The sequence below is a fragment of the Cotesia glomerata genome, linkage group LG6 (assembly GCF_020080835.1).
Source record: "Cotesia glomerata isolate CgM1 linkage group LG6, MPM_Cglom_v2.3, whole genome shotgun sequence".
In the NCBI taxonomy this organism is placed as follows: Eukaryota; Metazoa; Arthropoda; class Insecta; order Hymenoptera; family Braconidae; genus Cotesia; species Cotesia glomerata.
The window spans coordinates 287,642-305,996 of record NC_058163.1 but is presented as its reverse complement, the minus strand read 5'-3'; the positions used below and the strand labels follow the sequence as shown (position 1 = coordinate 305,996).

Below are 18,355 nucleotides of genomic sequence, written 5' to 3'. Positions count from 1 at the left end.
CAATTTTTCATATATTTTATATATTTATATATATCATATATATGTATATATGAGAAATATAACAAAAATGCATGTGGGTACTCAAATGAAAGCTCTTGATGAGTGTAACATCGGAATGAGCTTATATCTTTATAAATGTCAATAGTTAAGCAAGTACAGTGCAATTTAATAAAAGTCATTAATTTAGTAAAGCAAAATTTTATTTATTTATAGTTCACAAGTCACGGCAGTCACGTAGTGACTGCAAGGTTGCTAATTATTTTTTTATACAATCAATATTTTTTAAAATTAACATTGATAATGAATAATTTAATTTTTTCGATATTATCAAAATTTTAATTTTGAAATTACGGCTTTCTGATTGATCCTAAGAAAAATTTATATGAGACATTTTTTTTTTTATAAAATTACGGTAAAAATTCCCGGCTTTAATTATTCAAAAATTTGATCCTCCATTTAGAAATTAAAAAAAAAAATTTTATGACTAAAATAATAAATATTCATACTTCTGATATGCTTATAAAAAAATTGCTCTCATAAATAAAAAATATTAACCAGATGAAAAAAGATTCGTCAAGTTATAAATATTCCCTTATTTCTACAAAGACGCGTCCGACATTTAAAAATTTAACACTAAGCGAAAACAGTTTAAGAATATAACAGCTTAAATATGACGAGAGATTATAAAGGATTGGAAAACATGTGATTAAATTTGTAACGTCTTATGATATGCTGGAAAACTGTTTAAGAATTTAACGTCGGGTTACTAAGGCTTACAAATAATGTAACGAATAAAAAAACTTAAAATAATAATAATAAATATCAAAAATTTTTTATCTTTTAAAGAACCGCAGAAATCCTCGACGCTTGATTGATGGTGGTGCCATTAGCATTGGTACTTGGTTTTTATGAGTAATGTGAATCTATACAAACAATTTTTTTTTATTTTTTTAAATTTTTATAGAGAATTGTAAATAATTTTAAAAATTACCTCACAAGGTCCTTGCATCCATGGTTCTCCATCTATTTGCATAGGAAAGCGTTTATTTGTCTTAATAATAACGCTACTGCATTGTGCTAATCTTCTTCCAGATGCTCTCAGTCCGGTTTTAACTTGGCCCATGTGCAAACAATTTTCTAAACCTATCACTTCTATCAGGTTGTCTCCTATATCTGTGAAGAAAAAAAAAATAGTTTAAAATTTTTGATATTATGGCAAAACTATTGGTCGTATAAAAAATTTTTGAACTAAAAGTTGTTCTACATTTTATTTTGTAAAAAATATGTCTCATAACTTTCTCTTAGGATCAATCAGAAAGTCGTAATGTCAAAATCAAGATATTAATAATTAGCAAAAATTTTAATTATTTACTAGCAACCTTGCAGTCACTACGTGACTGCCGTGACTTGTGAACTATAGATAAATTAAATTTTGCTTTATTAAATAATTAATTTTGTTAAATTGCACTGTAGTTTCTTACCTATTGAAATTTTTGAAGATATAAGCTCATCCTGATGTTACACTTATCAAGAGCTTTCATTTAAGTACCCACATGCATTTTTGATATATTTTTCGTATATACATATATATAATATATGTAAATATATAAAATAATATTTTATATATTTTAAAAATATATGAAAAATTGATGTGGGTACTCAAATGAAAGGTCTCGGTGAGTGTAACATCAGGATGAGCTTACATCTTTAAAAATGTCAATATAAGTATCAATAGTAAAAATTTTAATCTATATTGTTAAGAAAATAAGAAAAATTTAGTGCCCAGGATAGTCGTATGATAAAATCGTTTTTTTTAGTCAAATTTAGTGTCATTTCAAAGGTCTTGATTTGAATTTGTGCCTTTTCAAGGTTTCATATCATTCTCGCCGATAGTCAATATATTATGATAAATATCTAGGCTGAATTTGAAAATACTCTACTTCTAGATACATAATTAAGAAATGGCCTTGTATCTTGTGAACCATCGACATTTTTAAAGATATAAGCTCATCCCGACATTACACTCATCACGACCTTTCATTTGAGTACCCACATCAATTTTTCATATACTTTATATAGTTATATATATAATCAAGAGAATAGCTTTATTTAAATTAAGTAAAAATTATTTCAATCAATTTAACTAGTTTTTGAGTTAAAATATATATTCTTGAAAATTTTCAAGAACATGAATTCTTGTATCAAGAAAATTTTCTTAATAAAAGTATTTTTTTTTTCAGAGTATTAAAAAATATGACCAGACTTGACTCTTCGAATGTATTTGATGCATGCCCCCACGACCAGCAGCACTCGCTTCGCTCGTGCCGCAAATGTCGGGGCAGGCATTAAAACATACTTATCAAGAAAAATTGTATACACTACACGGCCCAAAAGTTTAAATCTCGTTCCTGCGCGTTATTATGCCCTCGGCTTCACCTCGGGCATAATGACACGCAGGGCCGAAAATTCAACTTTCGGCCCACGTAGTGTAATATACTATTAAGAATGTCAATTATTCACAAGATATCTGTTAAATTGTACTGTACTTTCTTAAATATTGACGTTTTTAAAGATATAAGCTCATCCTGATGTTACACTCATCAAGAGCTTTTATTTGAGTACCCGCATATATTTTTGATATATTTTTCATATATATATATATATATATATATATATATATATATATATATATATATATATAATATACATAAATATATATATATATAATATACATAAATATATATATATAATATACATAAATATATATAATAATTGAGGATATAATTGAGGATGGTTTTACTTGTATCACTGTAGAGTGTTTTACAAGGGAGGGTGGGGAATTATTGTCTCTCCACTTTTTTCTCCGCAATATAATCTCTCAACCCCGTCATTATAACTCTCAACCACTTTTTCGTCCCCACCCCCCTGCATGTCGGGATTTTTTCTTACATGCCCGACACACATGTGCTGCGACTGTGGTCGACTTACGCGTTATAATCAGTACCTGCATTTGCATTACGGTCTTAAATAGTATGGAGGTACTTCTATAATGACATTTTACCTCCATAACTATACGGGAAAACCACAGAAAACCCGACCGGTACAGAGGCTGGCAATGAAACGCACATATTCTTAGTTTATAATCATTGAAAAATATTGGTGCGCGCCGGAATCGAACCCTGGTCCCACTCTTTCGAAATGCAGGTACCGAGCCGATTAGGCTATTGCCAACCTTACATAAATATATATATATACATAAATATATCAAATATATGAAAAATTGATGTGGCTACTCAAATGAAAGCTCTTGACGAGTGTACCATTAAGTTGAGCTTATATCTTAAAAAACGTCAATATTTAAGAAATTACATTACAATTTAACAAAAGCCATTATTTAATAAAACTTTATTTATAGGTTACAAGTCACTGCAGTCACGTAGTGACTGCATTGCTAGTTATCTCTTATAAATCTTTTGAAATTACAGTGAAAATATTAGTTTTATAAAAAAATCATAAGAAACATTTTTTGTAAAAAATTAAACTTCCTTTTGTTCTAAAAATTTAATTTTAAGCTTAATATTTCCACCATAATACCAATAATTCATTTTTCTTCTAAGAACTCTATCCTTCATTTATAAAATAGTCTACTAAAAATCCAAAACAATTTTTTAAACTGCAATAAATAAACAAAAATTACCTTGAATAGCAACAGTCAAATCCACAGAATTAAAGCTGCTAGTACTAAGCTCCTTATCCGGCCTCTTCTTCCTCTTCTTCAAATGAAGCTTAGCGTGATGTTCCCCCCACAAATTGGACCCTCCATGCGTAAAAGGAATGTTAAGTAGCGCAATTCCTTGAAGAGAAGGCCCATGAGCCAAATCTAATGGCATCCCATCGCAAATAATCTCCAGATCTTCATGTAAATTTTTACAACTCGCCGCAAATTGTTCAGTGGTCGCGTACTCAAAGTACCAGAGTTTATTTTTCATTCTGCTGTTAAACTTTTCCGGATTTTTCTCCCGCTCGAGATGAAATTTAACACAAATCGCAGCATCTACGCCAACGGAAAAATAATTATTAATAATATTATAAGGAATACTGTCTTGATTAGGTTTTTTTTCTTCTTTCTGATTAGTTACGTCGATTTGCCACCGGTCCATCATAACAGGAGTCGCTTTTTCTATTTTTTTAAGAATTTTATGCAATCCTTCGCCTTCATAGCCTCCACCCCAACGCAAGCAACGCGCAAGATCATTACCAGTTCCCAAAGGAACAACTCCAACTGCTGGCTGGTGCTCGAACTGGATCCGGTCCATTGTTTCTAAGATCCAACCGACAGTTCCATCCCCGCCGCAGCAAATTACTTTGAAATTTTCGACGTCTTTAAACATTTGCAAACCCGGCATCGGACCTCCAGTTGCTAAATTGTGGACTTGTCGCGGGTTTAAAATATACTGGAATTTCCTCAGCATTCTTTCGCCCTGTCGGCCTCCAGATTTCGGGTTTATAAAAACTAGTAAAGGAATTGTGCCTAACGGTGGAGTTATTTGGAAAGACATTGCCGGTTGTTGATTTGAGACATTGCTAGTAGTGCTCAGGAGAGCTCCTGAGCCGATTGAGGATGTGTCCTGACCGTGCTTACTCCCGCGCTTACTGTCGCGGGATAAGGATCTTTGACGGTCTAAAACTACGGGGCAGATTGATGTGGGAGGCAGGATGTGGATCGCGTATTCTCCTAGGTTACATTCGGCTTTTACTTGAGAGCCGCATTTGTTGTGAATCTGGAAAAATAAATTTTTACATTAATTTGGGAAGAAATAGAAAAATTTTAATATTTTATAATAAGCTAATTTCGGGGTGAGTTTATATCTTAAAAAATGTCAATAATTAAGAAATGAAATTGTATTTTTGAAACTATATACGTTTTTAAAGATATAAGCTCATTTTTTTTATGTTACGCTCGTCGAGAGCTTTTATTTGAGTACCCACATGATTTTTTTTATATATTTTATATATATGGTATTTGTGGAATATATAAATATATAAAATATATGAAAAATTGATGTGGGTACTTAAATGAAAGATCTCAATGAGTGTAATTTCGGGGTGAGTTTATATCTTAAAAAATGTCAATAATTAAGAAATGAAATTGTATTTTGGGAACTATAGACGTTTTTAAAGATATAAGCTCATTTTTATGTTACGCTCGTCGAGAGCTTTTATTTGAGTACCTACATGACTTTTTTTATATATTTTATATATATGGTATTTGTGGAATATATAAATATACAAAATATATGAAAAATTGATGTGGGTACTTAAATGAAAGATCTCAATGAGTGTAATTTCGGGGTGAGTTTATATCTTAAAAAATGTCAATAATTAAGAAATGAAATTGTATTTTTGGAACTATATACGTTTTTAAAGATATAAGCTCATTTTGATGTTACGCTCGTCGAGAGCTTTTATTTGAGTACCCACATGACTTTTTTTTATATATTTTATATATATGGTATTTGTGGAATATATAAATATATAAAATATATGAAAAATTGATGTGGGTACTTAAATGAAAGATCTCAATGAGTGTAATTTCCGGGTGAGTTTATATCTTAAAAATGTCAATAATTAAGAAATGAAATTGTATTTTGGGAACTATAGACGTTTTTAAAGATATAGAAACTCACGATGTTACGCTTGTCGAGCTTTTATTTGAGTACCCACATGACTTTTTTATATATTTTATATATATGGTATTTGTGGAATATATAAATATATAAAATATATGAAAAATTGATGTGGTACTTAAATGAAAGATCTCAATGAGTGTAATTTCGGGGTGAGTTTATATCTTAAAAATGTCAATAATTAAGAAATGAAATTGTATTTTTGGAACTATAGACGTTTTTAAAAGATATAAGCTCATTTTGATGTTACGCTCGTCGAGAGTTTATTTGAGTACCTACATGACTTTTTTATATATTTTATATATATGGTATTTGTGGAATATATAAATATATAAAATATATGAAAAATTGATGTGGGTACTTAAATGAAAGATCTCAATGAGTGTAATTTCGGGGTGAGTTTATATCTTAAAAAATGTCAATAATTAAGAAATGAAATTGTATTTTGGGAACTATAGACGTTTTTAAAGATATAAGCTCATTTTGATGTTACGCTTGTCGAGAGCTTTTATTTGAGTACCCACATGACTTTTTTTTATATATTTTATATATATGGTATTTGTGGAATATATAAATATATAAAATATATGAAAAATTGATGTGGGTACTTAAATGAAAGATCTCAATGAGTGTAATTTCGGGGTGAGTTTATATCTTAAAAAATGTCAATAATTAAGAAATGAAATTGTATTTTTGGAACTATATACGTTTTTAAAGATATAAGCTCATTTTGATGTTACGCTCGTCGAGAGCTTTTATTTGAGTACCCACATGACTTTTTTTATATATTTTATATATATAGTATTTGTGGAATATATAAATATATAAAATATATGAAAAATTGATGTGGGTACTTAAATGAAAGATCTCAATGAGTGTAATTTCGGGGTGAGTTTATATCTTAAAAAATGTCAATAATTAAGAAATGAAATTGTATTTTGGGAACTATAGACGTTTTTAAAGATATAAGCTCATTTTGATGTTACGCTTGTCGAGAGCTTTTATTTGAGTACCCACATGACTTTTTTTTATATATTTTATATATATGGTATTTGTGGAATATATAAATATATAAAATATATGAAAAATTGATGTGGGTACTTAAATGAAAGATCTCAATGAGTGTAATTTCGGGGTGAGTTTATACCTCAAAAAATGTCAATAATTAAGAAATGAAATTGTATTTTTGAAACTATATACGTTTTTAAAGATATAAGCTCATTTTTATGTTACACTCGTTAAGAGCTTTTATTTGAGTACCCACATGATTTTTTTTATATATTTTATATATATGGTATTTGTGGAATATATAAATATATAAAATATATGAAAAATTGATGTGGGTACTTAAATGAAAGATCTCAATGAGTGTAATTTCAGGGTGAGTTTATATCTTAAAAAATGTCAATAATTAAGAAATGAAATTGTATTTTTGGAACTATATACGTTTTTAAAGATATAAGCTCATTTTGATGTTACGCTTGTCGAGAGCTTTTATTTGAGTACCCACATGACTTTTTTTATATATTTTATACATATGGTATTTGTGGAATATATAAATATATAAAATATATGAAAAGTTGATGTGGGTACTTAAATGAAAGATCTCAATGAGTGTAATTTCGGGGTGAGTTTATATCTTAAAAAATGTCAATAATTAAGAAATGAAATTGTATTTTTGGAACTATATACGTTTTTAAAGATATAAGGTCATTTTTATGTTACGCTCGTCGAGAGCTTTTATTTGAGTACCTACATGACTTTTTTTATATATTTTATATATCTGGTATTTGTGGAATATATAAATATATAAAATATATGAAAAATTGATGTGGGTACTTAAATGAAAGATCTCAATGAGTGTAATTTCGGGGTGAGTTTATATCTTAAAAAATGTCAATAATTAATAAATGAAATTGTATTTTGGGAACTATAGACGTTTTTAAAGATATAAGCTCAGTTTGATGTTACACTCGTTAAGAGCTTTCATTTGAGTACCCACATGACTTTTTTTATATATTTTATATATATGGTATTTGTGGAATATATAAATATATAAAATATATGAAAAATTGATGTGGGTACTTAAATGAAAGATCTCAATGAGTGTAATTTCGGGGTGAGTTTATATCTTAAAAAATGTCAATAATTAAGAAATGAAATTGTATTTTGGGAACTATAGACGTTTTTAAAGATATAAGCTCATTTTTATGTTACACTCGTTAAGAGCTTTCATTTGAGTACCCACATCAATTTTTCATATATTTCACATATTTATATATATTATATATATGTATATATGAAAAATGCATGTGGGTACTCAAATGAAAGCTCTTGATGAGTGTAACATCAGGATGAGCTTATATCTTTAAAAACGTCAATAGTTAAGAAAGTACAGTACAGCATCCTTCTATCAGTGTGCTTATTTGGGAAGAAAAATAGTCTAAAAAATTTAAACATTTAATAATATGTTAATTTTTTTAATCATGAAAATTAAAAAAAAAAGTAAGTTTCCATTTTTTAGGAAGTTTGATAATTAAAATAAATTATTAAAAATTTGTAATTGAAATTTTTTAGACATAAATTTTCAGTTTTTTTTTTTCTTCTTTAAAATTATGAGGTACTTAATTACATAAAAAATGATGATAACATGATCCAAGTGTTTTTTATGAATTAAAAAAAAATTTTTTAATTTTTAAAAGAAGAAAAAATTCATGTATAAAATATAAACCTCGAGTCTTACATATGTTTTCAAGACTTTATAAAATTTCAACAAGCTTAAAGAAGAATATCAAATTATTGAAAAAATTCGATTGGTCTTTTATTTTATTTCAAGTCAAATAAATCAAATAAAAGTCACGCTTCAGCGTATGTAACATTATAAAAGAAGAATATGAAATCGATAGCTGACAGGTTTTATTATTAAATCCAACTTACTATTTTTGTTATGAAATATCAAAATTATTATTCTCATTATTTTTTTCTCGAAAATTAGATTATATATAATTATTTATTTAATTATTGCAAAAGAACGCTGATCGGCAGTATACATTAATAGTAACAATAAAATATTTTAAATGATATTTGAAATTAATATAAATATAAATAATAAAATAATAAAAAATATAAATAATGAAAATGAAGCTAAAAAAAAAAAATACATTTGATGATTTTGTGATTATAAAATTTAATAAAAATTTTTTTTTTGAGAAGAAAGGATCTATAAAAAGCTTTATTCTTCTCAGCGAGCTATACGACTGATGCATAATATCTCAGGGAATAAATTATTTATCATTTTGAATCTCTCTATGGGAATCTAAATCACGTTAAGCTATCGAGTGATATGCATTATATTACTGTCAGATTTATTTCGCGCATAGTCTACTCAATCAAAGTCAGGGTTCAATACTTTTGTGCTGATAGTACCAATTAATTTTTTTTATCGGCTATTAATTCTAAGCTTACATTAAAAAAAAAAAAAAAATTAATTTAAATCAGGAGAAAAATCGCGTGCCTAAAGGTAAAAGGACTTATAACAATTTATGCGCCCTTTTACTTTTGCAAAGGTAAAAGGGCGCATATTTTTAGTAGATTTTATAAAAATCTAACTATTGCAGCCGTCCTCATGGCGCAACTTTGAAAAAAATTAGTCGTTTTCTGACTCAGTTTGTCGAGCTGAGTCAGAAAATGTATATAGTTCAAAAGTTTATATATGTATGTATTTATATATATATATATATATATATATATATATATATATATATATATATATATATATATATATATATATATATATATATTTATACGATATAACGCGGCTTGTCAGCACGATAGCGTTTTAAATTTATAACCGATTCTTCTCAAACTCAACATGCTTTATCTATCGATCAAGACCAAGGTTAAGTTCGAAGATGAGCTTAATCGGGCGATTAATTTGGAAATGACAGGATTTTGAAATTTTGAAAATCGTAAAAATTGATGTTTTTAGTAGATTTTATAAAAATCTAACTATTGCAGCCGTTCTCATGGCGCAACTTTTGAAAAATTTAGCCATTTTCTGACTTAGTTAATTGAGCTGAGTCAGAAAATATAGATAGTTCAAAAGTTTATATATGTATGTATTTATATATATATATTTATACGATATAACGCGGCTTGTCAGCACGATAGCGTTTTCAATTTATGACCGATTCTTCTCAAACTCAACATGCTTTATCTATCGGTCAAGACCAAGGTTAAGTTCGAAGATGAGCTTAATCGGGCGAGTAATTTGGAAATGACAGGATTTTGAAATTTTGAAAATCGTAAAAATTGATGTTTTTAGTAGATTTTATAAAAATCTAACTATTGCAGCCGTTCTCATGGCGCAACTTTTGAAAAATTTAGCCATTTTCTGATTTAGTTTATCGAGCTGAGTCAGAAAATATATATAGTTCAAAAGTTTATATATATATATATATATATATATATTTATACGATATAACGCGGCTTGTCAGCACGATAGCGTTTTCAATTTATGACCGATTCTTCTCAAACTCAGCATGCTTTATCTATCGATCAAGACCAAGGTTAAGTTCGAAGATGAGCTTAATCGGGCGAGTAATTTGGAAATGACAGGATTTTGAAATTTTGAAAATCGTAAAAATTGATGTTTTTACTACTTCAACTTGGTATAATTACTGAACTAGACAAAATATTGAAATTCGGTAAAATGCATCGTAAAGCTCTTTTAATAAGCTTCAATTTTCACTACTTAGAAGTGGTAGTAGCCTCAATATTACTCTTTTTAGAGTTCGTTTAATGAAACAATTTTACTGTTGCAGCCGTTTTAGAATTATTGTCTACATCATAGCTTAATCTTGATGTAAATTCAATAATTACGATATTGATCAGTCTGTTGTGTAATGTTTTCGGGTAGGTTGTCAGTAAATATGTCACAAATTAGTTCTAACCATTGTTTTCTTCAACTAAAATTTTATCCGGTTGCAAAATTCTGTTTAACTTGAAAACTGTTGTTTCTCAGCAGTTACTTAAAATTTGGACATTTATAATTCAAATCTTATAATCTGTGCAATTCTTTGGTAAATATTTGAGAAACTTTTTCTTCACAAGATAATTTTTTTTCCTAAATTCGTTCTAAATAGTTTTAAATTTATTATTGAATTTTGTTTTTAATTCATAAATTAAGTTATACATTATTAGTGTTATTATATTATTTTATTAAAAATCAATTTTCTTTATTTGAAAAATCTACTTCCATTTCGGCTGCCGAATGGCTTTTTTTTTTTTTTTTTTATTGCCAATCGAGTAGTAGACACATTCTGCGCTTAAAATTGAAAAAAAAAATAACAAAGGTAAAAGGGCGTATGTCTTTAATTATACGCCCTTTTACTTTTAAGAATTTGAAATTTTGGTGATCTAAAGGTGAAAGGGTGTATAATTTTTTTTTCGGCCAGTTTACAAAAGAACATATTCGTAGTTTAAAAATGTGAAAAAAAACTTTCTGTGGTAGCAGCGGCGTAAAACCTAAACTATAAAATTTTTTAAAGTTAAAAAAGAAAATATATCTAAAAAACGCCATTTGGCCAAACCTGAAATGGAAGGTACGCAGTAAAAAATTTTGCGTCATTGCGTCAAAAAACTTAGTGTTAAAAATTTTTGTGTTAAATATTCAACACTTTTATGTGTAAATTTAACACTTATTCTGTTAAATCAACACAAAAAAGTGTTAAATATTTAACATAAAAATTTTTAACACAAAATTTTTTAACGCAATGACGCAAAATTTTTTACTGTGTAGATTTCACTGAATGATATTCTTGATTAAATAACATACATAAATCGGTTGTAATACACATTGCCTGAAAATAGTTCAATTGCAATCTTAACTTTGAAAAAATAACTAAAAATGGTCAAAATGTCAATGTTATAAACGTCAAATTATTTATTTTAAGAAATAGTATTTATAAAATTTGGATTCTGGATGCTTGATCATGCCAAAACAACTGTTCTGTCAACGGCACCAGTAGTAATATTCAATAGGGCGATTAAAACGGGAAATTTCAAAATATTTCAATGTTGTCGGTCATTGTGATTTTTTTTTATGACTTAATTTTTACGTAATTTGTTTTTTATTGGTTTCTTTTCTATTTGTTTATATCAAGCTTTGTATATGAGGCTGTTATTTGAGTCTTCCCGAGTAAAAATGAAATTATTATTTTTTACGGAAAAATAATAAATTTCGTTAGACCGCCGCACCACCACTGCACGACCGCCGTTTGGCGGACTATTACGCCACACGCTAAAAATTTATTCCCCCTAGCATCGCCGCACCACCGCTGCACCACCGCCGCACCAATGCTAAGTCATACAATTTCACAAAAAATAGTATCATAATTAATTTATCACGCAATAATTAATTAATAAATAATGCGACTAGAAATATTAATGTAAGACCTATTGATCAACCTCCTTTTAATCAAATGCCTAATATTCAAAAAAAAATTTTTTTTTAAATCAGGCCAAAGCACCGCGAAATTATTGATTTTTTTAGCCGTATTGTTGATGTAGATTTTTAATTTCGTCCTCGGGTTGCACAGAAGCGGTGCGCCTATCGAAATACTCTGAAAGAATTTTAAAAATTGAACTGTGATGGGATTCGAACCTGGATCGTCTGCGTGGAAGTCTCGAACATTGCCAACTGCGCTGCAAGCCATAGTTAACTAAAAAAATTTAGTTAAGCTATTTGAATGATCAACAAATATTTTATTTCAATGTATATACCATCAAAGAGCGGTATGGTGCGGCGGTGGTGCAGCGGTGGTGCGGCGGTCGAACAAAATTTATTATTTTTTCGTAAAAATTAATAATGTTATTTCCCTAGTAGAAATAATCGAGTTTTCACTGGATATAAACCAGTAACTGGCCAGTGATATCGAGTAAAAACTTGAAATCGCGCCACCTACAACTAAGTCATAAACATTAGTTACACCGACAGTGTATCTTTACTAGTGTGTGTATGTTTGTTTATTTTTTTTGTTAACCTGTACGCATCATTATTGTAATTATTATTATTAAAAAACAGTATAAATCAATCAAAATTAGTGTTTATTAACGTGTAAATAATTTCCAGTATATATTTCAAAATGGATACAGTGAAAAAAAATGACACAATATATAAATTGCGACTGTGGGCATTAAAAACAAATCTCCAATTCAAAATAATTATTTTCTTATTCTATTGTTAGATTTATTATTAGTCTATCAGACTAATGATGTTATCTATTTTATAATGTCCACATAAATGAAACTTTTTTATATCATATCGTTTATTTAACATTATTTTGAATTTATTTGACAATTTTAATAACGCCTAATAACCTCAGAATTCGAAACTGACAGTTTCACTAAAGCCGCCATAATGTTTTGTTAGATCTCTAGTAAAACTGGCCAGTTACTAGACAGAAACTGGATATTACACTGGCCAGTTACTGGTTTAAGTCTAGTAAAACTGGCCAGTTACTGGCTAAAAACTTGATTTCATTTCTACTAGGGTTTTACCCGGGCGCGTCACAGCTGTGGTGCGGCGGTGGTGCAGCGGTGGTGCGGCGAATAGAATAGTATATTACACACCTAGGGAAGTAAAGTAAGAAATGTCTCAGATCACATGTAATTGTTGGCCGAGGCGAAGCCGAGGTCAACAAACATGTGATCTGAGGCTTTCTTATTTACTTCCCGAGGAGTGTATACTATTTTTTTGCTCGACGAAGGCGGAAAGCGGCAACTTAGTTTAGCGCAGCGGGACGAAAGTTGCCACTTTCCGCCCGGAGGGCAAAAAATATATTTTCTGCCCTCCAGGCGGAAAGTGGCAACTTTCGGCCCGCTGCGCTAAACGAAATTGCCGCTTTCCGCCTCTGTCGGACAGAAATAGTATATTACACATCTAGGGCAGTAAAATAAGAAATGTCTCAGATCACATGTAATTGTTGTCCGAGGCGAAGCCGAGGTCAATAAACATGTGATCTGAGGCTTTCTTATTTACTGCCCGTGGTGTGTATACTATTTTTCTCCTCGACGGAGGCGGAAAGCGGCATTTTCATTTAGCGCAGCGGGAGGAAAATTGACGCTTTCCGCCCGGAGGTGAGAAAAATAGTATACAAACCTATGGCAGGAATAGTATATTACACACCTGTGGCAAGAAAATGAGAAATGTCTCAGAACACATATATGTTGCCCGAGGCGAAGCCGAGGTCGACATATATGTGATCTGAGATATTTATTATTTTCCTGCCATAGGTTTGTATACTATTTTTCTGTCCGACAGAGGCGGAAAGCGGCAATTTCGTTTAGCGCAGCGGGCCGAAAGTTGCCACTTTCCGCCTGGAGGGCAGAAAAATAATAAATATCTCAGACCACATATATGTCGACCTCGGCTTCGCCTCGGGCAACATATATGTGTTCTGAGACATTTCTCATTTTCTTGCCACAGGTGTGTAATATACTATTACTTGTCATGGCGCTGGTGCGGCGGTAGTGCGGCGAATAGATAATAGTATATTACACACCTAGGGAAGTAAAGTAAGAAATGTCTCAGATCACATGTAATTGTTGGCCGAGGCGAAGCCGAGGTCAACAAACATGTGATCTGAGGCTTTCTTATTTACTTCCCGAGGAGTGTATACTATTTTTTTGTCCGACGAAGGCGGAAAGCGGCAACTTAGTTTAGCGCAGCGGGACGAAAGTTGCCACTTTCCGCCCGGAGGGCAAAAAATTCTTTACTTGTCACGGCGGTGGTGCGGCGGTGATGCGGCACTTGTAAAATAATCAAAATTGTCACGGCTGTGGTGCAGCGGTGGTGCGGCGCTTAAAAAGCCGTGCAGCGGTATTGCGGCAGTGGTGCGGCGGAATTCTGTTTTTACTCGGGTTGTGAAACTGTTATTTAACATTTGGTACAAAAAATACAATTTTTTTTTATGCGCCCTTTTACCTTTAAGTAGTACTTTTCTAAAAGGTGAAAGGGCGTGTCTTGAGATGCGCCCTTTCAGCTTTAGGATACCAACTTTTTTTTTCACAGATGTTTACGTTTCAGACAATTTCAAACCGAATGGCAAAAAAAAAATTTTTATACGCCCTTTCAACACAAATCCCTATTAACCCTTATAGTAGCTATAAGTCCTTTTACCTTTAAGCACGCGAAATTCTTTCAATTAAATTTTAATTAGAAAAAAAATTTATTATGATTTAAATTTTAACTCACCGTAATTTGACACCATCGACAATGCAGTCCAGTGATACCATTATAACTTTTTATCGTCTTTCTACACTTGGAACATTTACCGTGACAGTTTCCTTCAACCCAGTGGTGAACCATTGTTTGTGACGTTTTTTTACTTTTCACATACGTGGCAATGCAAGATGCAGGAGCTCGTTGAACACATCTTTCGTGGACTGTATACTTACAAACTTGATAAAGAAAAAAAAAAAAAAACAAGAATTACATTTTTATTGAATAAATAAGTCATTATTATTATTAATAATTTTTTTTTTGCGCAAATTCAAATAGAAAATTCATTTTTTCAAATTTTTTATTTCCTGAATTTTTTTTTGGCAATAAATTTATGTTTAGAATTATTTTTAACAATCATATTTTTTTTTTATTATTAAAAATAGAATAATAAATTAAAAAAATTTTCTTGATGCAAGAAAATTTTTGAGAATAAATTTTTTTGCCTGAAAAATTAGTCAAATTTTTCTGTGAAGAAAAAAAATAAAAAAAAATTTTTTTTTTTACTCTAATTTAAAAATGTATTTTTTTTTTAATTTCATGATTGTTTTTGTAAATTTGTGAAATTAAATAATTAAAAAAAAAAAATTTACTAAATATAAATTTTCCAATTTTTTACAAAAAAAAAAATTAAATTACTATTTAATGATAGAAAAATATAAATTAGCTTTTACAAGCCCTAGGGTACTGTAAGCATCGCAGATAGATGAGCTTTTAGTCAATAACAGTCTTAATTATGTCGGTGTACTATTTGACCTTGCCCTTAATCGTTGTTATGTTTTTGGTCCATTTAAATTGATGCCTCAGAACTTGATTGTAATTTTTTTTGAATATTGAAAGCTTATAAATTATAAAAATTGATAGCTCGGTTATTTCCGATGGATCATTATCCAAGCGGTGGAACATTACCTATTTAATTGATGAGCAACAAAATAAATAAAAAAAAATTCTAGCACAAATGAGTCCATCTGTGATCAATAAAATGATGATAAACTTGTAAAAGTAATTCTATTTGGTAATAGTAACACTTATATATCACTCGAAAGTACCAGCATTGCTTGTATCAAACACTCTCTTGAGAGCGTATTAAACAGTTGGATAAGACTATAAACTTGTAGACTTTAATTAGTTTTTAAGAGACATCCAAAGTATTGCCTCCAGCTATGACGCACGAATTGAGTAATTATTGCTTCGTGAGTAATCTAAGTACTTAGCTTCATTGGTCACGTACCTCGTAACTTATGTTGCCTCTTCCTGAGACAACCTTCCTTTGATACTCGCAATTATTGCTTTGACCTTTTTTACGATAGTTTTTTATATTAATTTATAACAATAGCTAAAATAGTATATTACACTACAAGGGCCGAAAGTTGAATATTCGGCCCAGTGCGTCATTATGCCCGAGGCGAAGCCGAGGGCATAATAACGCGCAAGAACGAGATTTAAACTTTTGGGCCGTGTAGTGTATACGATTTTTCCTCATAGCCGGTCGAAAGTACGTTATTAATTTTATTTTTTTTAACTTTAAATGTTGATAAGTATGTTTTGATGCCTGCCCCGACATTTGCGGCACGAGCGAAGCGAGTGCTGCTGGTCGTGGGGGCAGGCATCAAATACATTCGAAGAGTCAAGTCTGGTCATATTTTTTAATACACTGAGAAAAAAAATACTTTTATTAAGAAAATTTTCTTGATACAAGAATTCATGTTCTTGAAAATTTTCTAAACCAATTAAATTTATTAAACCAAACGTTGCCCAGGCATTTTAAGAACAGTCCCCTGCCAGAAGTTTAAAGCAAAAAAAAGAAAACCAGTGTGTTATTTTACCTTTTGTAAGGTTTATAAGGACCTAACTAGCCTTGAGTTAAGAACCATAGGGCTGTTAGCGCTTTATCGGCATTTTATTTAGTGTCAAAGCACCGTTTGTGCTGGAAATATGTGTCTGGGCCACTTCAAAACTCAGTCCCCAGACAACTATTTTTATTTATAATTTATTTATAAAATTCGATCCATAAGTCTTAATATTATTCTAATTAATGTAAACATTCATTGAGAACTTAAAAAGTTGAATGCATTGAAATAGTTTGCTTGATTTTTCTCAATTTGATAAAAAAAAAACAGTCCCCTGGCAAACAGTCCTCTGTGATGTTATATGGCAAAAGACACACAAATATCGAAAAAGCAAAAATTAATTCGCCTGTTTGTTTATTATGATTAAGCTGATAGTTTTGTAGCCCTTGTTAATTTTTTTTCTAATAAAATCAAAAATAATTTGTTCGGACAATTTTGTACAGATTTAAAACGTCCTTACAGAGAATCACCCATATAGAAGATAAACCATAATATTTAATTTTAATTGACAATTAATCTTTATTGATTAATTAAGTTATATTTATTAATTAAGACTGCTTAATTTTTTAGCATTTTACCTAAAAAAATACTTTTTATAGCCAGTACAATAATATAAAATTTTTTATTTTTTATTTATAAGTTTACGTTTGTACTATTAATATTAATCGATAATAAATAATTTAATTAAAGATGGCAGCAGTATTACGATTCACAATATTACTATTGTTTTATGGACTACTGCAAATAAACCATTGGTCAATGGTTGCGGTAAGTTCACTACAAGCTTTAAAAAATAGTATATTACACTACAAGGGCCGAAAGTTGAACTTTCGGCTCTGCGCGTCATTATGCCCGAGGCGAAGCCGAGGGCATAATGACAAGCAGGAACGAGATTTAAACTTTTGGGCCGTGTAGTGTATACGATTTTTCTTCATAGCCGGTCGAAAGTACGTTATTAATTTTATTTTTTTTAACTTTAAATGTTGATAAGTATGTTTTGATGCCTGCCCCGACATTTGGTCGTGGGGGCAGGCATCAAATACATTCGAAGAGTCAAGTCTGGTCATATTTTTTAATACTCTGAGAAAAAAAATACTTTTATTAAGAAAATTTTCTTGATACAAGAATTCATGTTCTTGAAAATTTTCAAGAATATATATTTTAGCTCAAGAACTAGTTAAATTGATTGAAATAATTTTCACTTAATTTAAATAAAGCTATTCTCTTGTTTATCTATTATTCAAAGATAAATATTGATGCTCTTCTCTTCAGAAATTAATAATTAATAATAATAGAATTTTTGATCGTCATCAAATTTCTTGTACCAAGAAATTGTTAATTGAGTTAAAGTATTTTTTTTTCTCAGTGTAATAAATTAATTTCATTTTATCAAAGATGTATTCATTTTCATTAGTTTAACAAATTATATTAGTTATTATAAAATTTATAAAACAAAACATATTATAAGCTAAAAACTCTTATTGCGTTTTTTTTTTATCGTTTTCATTTTCAATTGAATGATCACAATTATTAAT

The 18,355-nt window shown here is 29.7% G+C and overlaps 1 protein-coding gene across 1 annotated transcript in view; it reads right to left on the bottom strand.

Moving 5' to 3' along the window:
• Nucleotides 1-495: 495 nt before the first annotated feature.
• LOC123267004 (diacylglycerol kinase 1) overlaps nucleotides 496-18,355 on the bottom strand; it is a 61,896-nt gene continuing 44,036 nt past the window's right edge. Inside the window, exons 11-14 of the mRNA XM_044731468.1 lie at nucleotides 14,944-15,149; nucleotides 3,698-4,781; nucleotides 992-1,173; nucleotides 496-923 (exon numbers count right to left, since the gene is read on the bottom strand). Of these exons, the coding sequence (XP_044587403.1) occupies nucleotides 834-923; nucleotides 992-1,173; nucleotides 3,698-4,781; nucleotides 14,944-15,149 (1,562 nt within the window). The 3' untranslated portion in view covers nucleotides 496-833. The remainder of the gene's footprint in view (nucleotides 924-991; nucleotides 1,174-3,697; nucleotides 4,782-14,943; nucleotides 15,150-18,355) is intronic.